At 36.5% G+C, this 9780-nt stretch overlaps 1 protein-coding gene and 1 pseudogene across 1 annotated transcript; both read right to left on the minus strand.

Moving 5' to 3' along the window:
* Positions 1 to 5200: 5200 nt before the first annotated feature.
* Positions 5201 to 6797, minus strand: LOC149168237 (amino acid transporter AVT6A-like; annotated as a pseudogene).
* A 1031-nt stretch (positions 6798 to 7828) lies between these two features.
* On the minus strand, positions 7829 to 8581 carry LOC149168238 (chaperone protein dnaJ 8, chloroplastic-like). Its single transcript, XM_089424863.1, has 3 exons — positions 8372 to 8581; positions 8026 to 8094; positions 7829 to 7882 (listed from the first exon to the last, which is right to left on the minus strand). Exons 1-3 carry the CDS (start codon positions 8579 to 8581, stop codon positions 7829 to 7831), a joined length of 333 nt encoding a protein of 110 aa, XP_089280989.1.
* Between the last annotated feature and the right edge of the window lie 1199 nt (positions 8582 to 9780).

Genomic DNA, 9780 nt, shown 5'->3' on the forward strand with positions numbered 1-9780 from the left:
TGTCTAAACAATGACGATTGTGGCCTCGCCGGAGAGGAGATCCCGGAAGTAGAAGCCTTTGGTGAGTGAAACCAGTCCCCTGCTGCCCGAGAAGCACCAGGATGGCGAAGATGGTGTGCATGAAGGATTCAATGGCGCCTCCTTCTCTAGCGCGGTGTTCAATCTGTCCACTACAGTGGTGGGAGCATAGATAATGGCTCTGCCTGCTACTATGAAGGTCTTGGGATTGATCCTCGGCAGTTTCCTCATTATCTTTGTTTACTTCTTGATGGATGCTTCAATTGATATTCTCTTAAGGTTTTGCAGAGCCAGGTCAACAGCTTCCTATGGCGGCGTCATGGGAGATGCCTTTGGGAAAATTAGGAAGATGTTGTTGCAGATCTATGTGATTATTAACAATTTGGGCATTCTTATTGTTTATATGATAATCATAGGTATTTACATCCCCTAATTCAACGAATTATGTTGGTGTTTTTCGATGTGACTTCTTTTTATCAGGATATGGTTAATGCGTTGGCATTTAACATTATCTATAGCCATTATTACCATTTAATTTGAATGTCTTTGGCTAATTAGCAGCTAGTAGGAATCCGGGTATCTATTATGTTAAGGTTGTCTATTGTGCACGTGACCCCAATCGGTATTGCTTGGGCTGGCACACATTCATAAGCAATGGAATGGCATTTGGTTATCTAAAACCTGGTGGGACTTTATTAGCTTCTGGCCTTCACCAGTGTTATATTAGCTGCCTGTTTTCACAGACCTTGCAAGCCATTGTTGGCCATTTATGTCTGTTCTCTTTTGGGAAAACTGGATTTTGTACTCTTGTTTTCATTCAAGTAAATTAGAGTTTTTTGGGGAATGTTCCATACTGCCAAAATGTTCCAGTTGATATCCTAAACTGCATTCTGATACTGGATTTTGTGTATGTGAGAGAATTATGTCATTACAAGGTGCTAGGAAACCTTCATTTACCACTTTAGGAGGCAAAGAGAAATGTATTCTAGTCGAGCTGCTGGGATTTAGGGCTTCTTGTTCATGCTTTGAAGAATCCCATCCCCAAACTGCTTCCTCTCTATGTAGAATTGTTTGGATTGTATTGTGATTCTATGGGATTGATGCCAACCTCGCAGGCAATGCCCATCCCTAGTGAGTATAGAGGTATTTTTGGGTGGCATGATTGGAGGAACAATACTGCAGAATCTAATTCTTATGTTTATCACGTATAGGACTAACTGGGACAGAGAGGTATTTACCTATAATTCCAAATCTACTCTTTACTAGCATTCTTCCCGGGCTTCGTAATTTAGTATATTGTTGGTTTTACCCATAAATTGCAGGCTTCACAAGCTGAAGATCAGATTAAACATTGGGGAGGTTCAGTAGATTCAATCAAAGACAGTTTAAGGAAGGTAGATAAAGCAAACCCTTTATAATTTACTATGTGATATCTTGTGTTATATAGAGATGTTTATTGTTTAGAAGATTAATCCTCTAATGTTATATAGAGATGTTTATTCACAAGATTAATCTTGTGGTAGGACACTGAAAGAGATGACAGAGAGCAGTTACCTTCTGAAGTATGAAATGAGGATTGCTACACTGTTACTCTGAAGTGATGCATGTACTCTAATCCATCCACATCACCAGTTTCAACAGATAATAGGCATTTTTACGTGTATTTGAAGAGGACAGTGACTTCATGGTGAATTTGATTATGGTTTCTTCTTCCACAATCAAGGACAAGGAAAGTCATTTTTTCAAGCTGCATTCAATTGTCTAGACAAATTTTTAATTCCCTCATCCGTTTTTTTCGTGGAATCACCCTGTTCTTTTGTTGCAGTCTTTGACTTTTACAAATGCTGATTAATGGTATTATGTTTTCCATAACATCAGGTGATTATCAGGTGATGTTGAAAAATATACAATCTTCTTCCACATTCAAGGGTAGGGAGAGTCATTTTGTCAAGCTGCACTGACTTGTCTAGACAATTGTTTAGTTCCCTCATTCATTATCTTCATGGAACCACCCTATTCTTTTATTGCAGACTGACTTTTACAAATGTTGATTAATGGTTTTCCATTTTCCCTAGCATTACGTGACTATCAAGTGATGTTGAAAAATATACAAAGAAGGAAAACTTCACCATGTTTATGTGAATTTAAAGCACATGACATATTTAGATGTGAAAATTACTTTTTGTTTGTTTGTAGGGTTTAATCTTTATCAGGCTCTAGGTTTATATTTCTTGGTGAAGGGTTGAGGATTGAAACTCTCCTATGGAACATCCAAACTCGATCAAGCATTAGATACTTTTAATGACAACATCACACAATTGAATAGATTATTCTTCCATCCAACATAATGTTGAACCTAACATGAAACTAGCCCAACCTAAACTCAACCTTCAACTTATAAAAATATAAATAAAAAAAATCAGATAGCTAAGAAGAAAACGACTACTATAGAGTGTATAAATAAAAAGGTATTAAAACTCTATAAATTCTATTCAAATAGCATCTACATTCTAACTTCAAATAGCAAAGTAGCATAATTAATCTGTTCACTTACCTTGGTATCATTTCTTGCCTCTTGGTTGATTCTTCGGCTTTTACATTGTGTGGGGGCACATTCGTTGATGTTGTTCACCACGTCTACTCTCCTTTCTACTTGACTCAAACCTATGTCTGATGAAATCTTTCTCTACTGGCATTTTATCTTCTTGAAACATCTTAGTTATCTTGTTTTTCCCCTAGGGCTTAAATTGTTGGACAGATCTTTTCCAAACGAATCCAGTCTCATGTTTCTTCCCAAATTGTTGGACAAATCTTCTCTGGATATAATCAATGTCATGTTTTTTTTGCTAAATTGTATTCTAATATCGTCTTCGAGCCTTCCAATATCATGTTCTTGATTAATGGAAACATCTTTGGCAAATGATTTCATGGGTTTGCTTTTCATAAATCTTAGAATTTTATCTCTCTAAATCTTGTGAATAGTCATATGCTTGTCTGAAAGATTATGCCATGCATATCTACATATTAACCAATTCAGACTTTCAAACTTTAAAACTGTGGATAGTCTGATCACAATGCTTTGAATCTAATCAGATTTCCCTACAGACAAGCCGCCTCTTCAGTCTTAAATAAGTGTCGAACATATCTTCTTTAGACAAATCTGATGTTATGTTTCTTCCTAGATTGCCTTACAAATCTTTTCTAGACAATCCAATGTCATGCTTCTTCATATTTCTTTCCACACACAAGGCACCTCTATATATTTAAATAGATTCAGTGGGTAGTTATAAGTCAAGGAAAAGTGTGTTGAGCTCAGGATAAATAGTATTCAAACTGCCCTATTTTCCTGAGTAACTTTGGCCTTAAATGCAGTTTGAATTATAACGAAAGTCAGAGTTCTGTTTATTTATTGGAGGTGAACTTTGCTTGTGGAATTTATTTTTGGAGTTTTGGATGATTATCTCTTTTAAAATAAACAATAAAAAATAGTGGAACTTTTGACTCGTGGAAAAACAAAACTCACCAAAAATGAGGCAATATGAGTGCTGGTTATCAAACATGGATCTCAATATAATTTCATTGCATCGACCTGGTTGTTAATTTACCAATGATGTGACTCTCTACACATTTCTCGTTTATTGATAAATAATACATTTCTCCACCAACCTCTTTTTGTTGTCAATGAAACCATAATGTTTCTTGGAGAAATAATCTCTATTACTTACCTGAGATAAAAAAAATTAAACCCAGATTTGGCCACTGCAAAAAAGTAAGTCATTTTCCCTTGATGTTATTGTATTATCTAATTATCATTTTTTTTTGGTTTAATTTCTTTTCAGGTTGTTGAATTTTTCAACTAGGTTCATTTGTTGATAGTATTAGAAATACATCATTTTTTTATCAGAGTATTGATTTAGATTGTTTCTTCATTAAATTTTATTTATTTCTAAGCTAATCAGATCACTCACTAGTTTTTTTTTAAATGAAGTTCAGATTTGCTTCCTTTGGAGTATACCTTCCCACCTAGATCTAAATTGGCACTCTCTCCTCAGTCTCCATATTTCAATTTTGAATTGATTTGGAATCCTTGTTTCAATAAAAGGACTTCATCGGATGTAATCCATGGATCTTGGCATTCCCACTAAGATTTCACTGAATTTCTTTCAGGTCAGTTAGTTTTGTATTAGTTCTAATTTTTTTAACATTCATTCATCTCTTACCTCACAACTTTTTAGCTTTGTTATTCTCTTCCATTACTAGCTTTCTTGAACCCAACATCCACTTCTCTCTACGATTTAGCCTATCACTGGCCACATTACACCTCTATCACTGCTCCTGCAGATCAGGATCTTATGCTGTTCACGGTATCTAAAAGTAAAAGTCATGCAGGAAGTCGGATTGGGTAAGTAATGTTGATTCTTTTACAATTATATGCAATTTGTTGTGCTACCTCTTCTTTCTCACCTGTAACTTGAATGTTGGCAGACCTTGTACTCTGTCTCTCTGGGTCTGTATGTGTATGCTTGTTTTTGTGTGCATGTGTGTACTCAATGGCTTGGAGTTTGGCTGGTACTTATGCATGTCATGTAAGGTATGTATATTTCAAATGGGTCTATCTGTCTGTTGAAGTAGAGACATCAATGAATGGTGGAACTGAGTTGATGTCTCTACTTTAAATGGTTGAAATGAAAATACTTGGAAAAATGGACTAATTACTCTTACTCTGGCCGTCTATATCAATGCAGCTTTTGCAAGGCTAAAATGTGAAGGAAAGGAGGATGAAGATTGTGAGAAGTTATTGAAGAGAAATGGAATCATCACACGCAGTGGGATGCATTTTGGTGCACCTCAAACTTATGTGAGGTTGAGTATTATTGACAGAAACCAGACCTTCAATCTTCTACTTGACAGGCTCTCAACTATTCATGGATGATTAGTTGAATCGCTCAATCATTGATGCGAGATCAACTATATTCCTTTTCAATGTTTACAACTACAAATACAGTACAATCTTTAACTAGAAGGCCGAGCGACCATGGCAGGATGATACAAGGCTTTACAAAAGTTTATCCACTCGTCACAATTCTACAAGCAAATTCCCAAATCAGCGTTCTTTTCTCGGTTCTATTCCAAATAATATTTATATGTATGTGCACCACCTGCTCCTCATAAAAAATCATTCTCAAGATCGTGGAGGGCCTTCCTCCTTTTTGTTGAACAAAGAATTAATGTCACTCACTATAGTAATTGAAGTTGAAACTACTGCTAGAAAAATCATGAACAATGCAATAAATATGTCCTTCCTGGTTGAGATTCCATGGGTGTCTCTCCAATTAAAAAATAATTGAGGTTAGAAGTTACATAAAAGAAAGGTGAAAGACGAAACCAGAAATGAAAAACAACTTTTTTTCTACCTGAGAGCAATGGAATTTGGGAAGATGAACCCAATACAAACTGTTGCTGTGGCCCCTGTGAATTGAAATGCATCCCAGATACTTGGTATGAATGATGCCCCAAGGAAAACGATTCCAATTAACCCAGCAGTGATCAAAATGAACCTCTTATTATCCAAAACAAGATGCTTTTTCACTGGAAAGACAAGCCCATCAAGATTAAGTCTCAGGGCAAAAAAAATGAGAGGAAAGACTAGCATCAGATGTACAACATAGGTCACACGAACAATGTCATTCAGCACAACACTGTAGGGAACTCCCAAGTTGGTGTCAAAATTGGCCAGGACATCATCCATGGTCTAGTCTCCAAATAGAAGAAAGCCAAAAAAGCTTGTACTTATGTATACAATTGAGCACAATGCCAATGACGTGCGAACAATGGGCTACATTTCTGAAGGGTCCTCAAGTTCATTGTATATGGAATGAACTTCATGGCGCAAAGACATCACAATTCATTATAACATAATTTTAAATGCAAATTCAACTAATGAACTCTAAGATACTACACTGCAGGACCAGAGATGGAGGAAAATAATCCATACCATTGTAATGACAGATGTAAGCAGTCACAATAACTGGTACCACAGTGAAAAGCTTCAAGAACGAAGTAAAATCCATAGTATCTAGTAACAATATTGGTCCTTTGATGATTCCACTGAACAACTTTACAATCGCAATACCAATGGTAATCACAAAAAATATAACAACAAGTGCAACTGATAATGCAGAAGTGAATTCAAAGAATCTGCAAATTCATGGAAATGAACACATCAATATAGGCATCAAGGTTTGAACATCACAACTCCTAAGGAATAACCCATGATCCACTTCCTTGAATGTATATGCCATATGCCATTTCTAACAGGGCAACATGAAAAGTCAGACAAATTGTTAAGGAGATGCCATCAGTGTATGACATACCCAAGATATGTTGAATCCCCTCATATAATTACAACAGTTTCTAGACATTTAAATCCCTGAAAAGGCCCAAATGAAATATGATATATCTGAAAATCAGTGCTAAAAAATGTTTATCAGGATGAGCAAAACAGACTTACCCACTCCCTTGAAAGACACCAACGGAGCTAAAATAAGGACTATGGTGAGAACTAGGAGCGGAACACGTCCATTCCACCAATGAAATCCAAACCATTCTTCAAGTATACCAGCATGATGCACGCCATTTGATGATGTTCCAGATAGCACATCACCTGCCCAAATCAAGAAAACACCTCCATCAGACATAGAGATTTCTAATTCAAAGCCATATATAAGATAAGAATCATGCCCAAAGTAATATAAAAGTGGCACCAGATAATTGACCATTCAAACAAAAATGAAAGGAATCTAAGAAAAAAGAGACACTAATAAAGCATGTCAAGTCATGTATGCTTCATAGAACACTTCAACTTTGTTAAACAGAAACAAGTTGTTAGTGTTTCAGCTTGCTAAACTGCTCACAATGCAAAAATTGGGTTGAAGTTTCAATTCAAGCAGTACTTTTAAAATACTCTAGTTGTAACATACATGCTTAAATATTCCCACACGATATACTATTTATCCTTGGATATTACCCTCAAAACTGGGCTAATTCAGCCTGCGACCTAAAATGCATAACCTACAATGTTTAGATTGAATTACTTTTCAATTCATCTTATCTTGATTCCTTTCTAACAGAAGCCTATAAAAAAAATATCAACGGATTGCTTCTAAATCAATGATTGCAAATAGTTAAACCCTTCACAAGGTATGAGGGTCTCCCTCGATCTCCAACATATTAAACATGATGCAATTATGATCTAAAGTCAGATGAACAGAAACACACTCAAGTTCAAACACTGGATTCAGTGGTTAAAAGCAAGGGACTATCACATATTTACCAAGATTCAACTTGGGAAATATCACTGAATAAAGGTAGTGATAAACTGGTAATTCACCTTATGTTGCATCCCTTTCCATAATCTTCCAACAAATTGGTCTCCTCAAACAGAAAATATTGATTATGATCGGTTGTTCTAACAACAAAGGGAGTGAGATTTTTTCAAAAGCCATCAGAAGCAGGAAACAAATAACAGAGGAGAAATAAATAATTTGTTATGAGTACATGATTTTGTAATCAAATAAAAAGACTTTTTCAACTCACAAGGACTGAAAGATGACTCAATTTCAAAACTTTATCCAGATCTTTAGCATTCAAAATGCAACCAAACAAAAAGTACCTTAGTTTTTGTACTTTATACCTTGAACATCACTAAAAAACTATCTCCTACTCTGCCAAGTTTTAGCCTTTAGGCGGGTATCCAAATTCTGTGGTAAGACTTTTGCCTGGAAAGGAAGTTGATCATTTCTCATCTTAGTCAATCCTCGGAACCATTTTGCTGCATTTCTTGTGCCAAACAGGACATTATAGTCTGCACATTTATCACAAAACTAACATAATCAATAACATGAACACATCTAAGATAAAAAGGGGTTATATACTCTAACATGCAGCAATGTCGTTAAAACTGAAAAAATAAATAAACAAAAGTTGTCCAGAGACACAGCAAGTTACCTGATGAGCCTGATTGATCTTCTGAAATTGAAATCCACAGTTATCTCCTTTGCACACATCCAGATGATACTGTAAACAGATCGTATCAACACAAGAGTACACTATGAATTTAACCAAAAATTTATTGTTGAATATGGATCATGATTTTTCCTAACAATTATTGTGAACATATACATAGCGAGAACAAAATATTTATTGGAAATTCTTAGAATCAGTGAGATTGTTGCTTTCAAGAATTCTAATTTTTAGAGCCTTGGATGTCTACTTTCTATCAGTGAACTGTAGCAGGCTCTTTTGCTTTAAGATATGGAAACTTTATAACATTCAAGAGGGAAATTCCATATACCTGCAAAGCAAGGTGACCAAAAGCACTCTTGACATCTTTCTGAGTAGCCCCAGGGCTCAATCTCAGAGTCTCATACTCCTCTCTCATCCCAGGGAAAGCAACAAAGGCCATCACTGCTACATTCCTCATGTTTGCCGTCTTTTTCTTCTCTTTGTTTCTCAAGAACGAAGTCCCTTGAGCACCCATAAACCTTCTAACAGCGGCAGCCATGATCTGTAACAAAAATAGGATGATCAACAAACCTAGCTTGAATCCCTAGTGCAAAACAATCCTATCTAAATGTACAGAATGGGTGTACCAAAATCCAGTGAAATACTCAGAGCAGAGATTATTGCAAATGTGGGAAAGGTAAGAAAAGCCAATATCTCAAGTTTACCATCATTCGCTGAAAGGAATTTCAAGCGTCTGCGCGCAGGGCTCATAGCAGGCATTACAGTGGCAGCTTTGGTTGTCTTCTCGCTGGCATTTGCCGCTATGTTTCTCAAAAGAACAAAATACAGAGAAAATATCGAAGAATGGGAGTAGGATTTTTTCAGCCCCATAGATTCATTTACAAGGAACTCCACATCGCCACTAGTGGATTCAGGGACGAAAATGTTTTGAGCCAGGGGGATTTGGGAAGGTTTATATAGTGGTTCTCCCCAGCAGTGGCCAAGAAATCGCAGTGAAATGCATAACGAAAGAGTTTAGGGAGGGAATGAAGGGGTTCATGGGACGCATGTAGCACTGGAGCCTGATTCAACTGCGGGGATGGAGCTATTCATTTTTTACGACCAGATGCCAAATGGTAGCCCCGATAAACTCACAAACCGTTTGGGAACAAATTTGTAACCACTTTGAATCAACTGCTGAAACTTTTTCAATCGTTTAACATATAATCTTGTGGCTTACAAGGATGATAGGTGGGCAGAGAGGGGAGTTGATTTCAGAGGGAAACGCCTTACGGTGTAAATATATATGCTTTCACACTAATGGGTGGTTTGAGCCACTCTCTATCAAATAGGAACTCAATCCTATTCTAAAGCATCAAACACCTAAACATAGGAAAGCTAACTTTCTCCATTAATGCTAACACTCCCCCTTAATGGAGAAAGAGTTCTCTAAAAAACTCAAATGACATACGACGCCTGGTGGTCTCAGTCTCAGCTAGGCATACAATGGTAAAAGACAGAGCTTTCATTTTTGTCTTCTTGCGGCAGAGCCAATACTTGTTCATTTGTGGATGAGGCTTCATCTTCACTTTCTTTTCCATGAGGTAGTGTTGTATCTTCACCTCATTTCTTCCCCTGTGAAGGAAAGCTTGAATTCTTATTCTCGCCCTTCTCAGAATTATGGCAGGCTGGATAGGAGAATTTTCCTTCTCACTATTTTCAGTTTCAATCATCTGAACATCAATGATGATGTCTTCA

Source organism: Pinus tabuliformis, chromosome 4_2 (assembly GCF_031772625.1).
Source record: "Pinus tabuliformis cultivar Carrire ecotype Pingquan chromosome 4_2, CPIR1, whole genome shotgun sequence".
Classification (NCBI taxonomy): Eukaryota; Viridiplantae; Streptophyta; class Pinopsida; order Pinales; family Pinaceae; genus Pinus; species Pinus tabuliformis.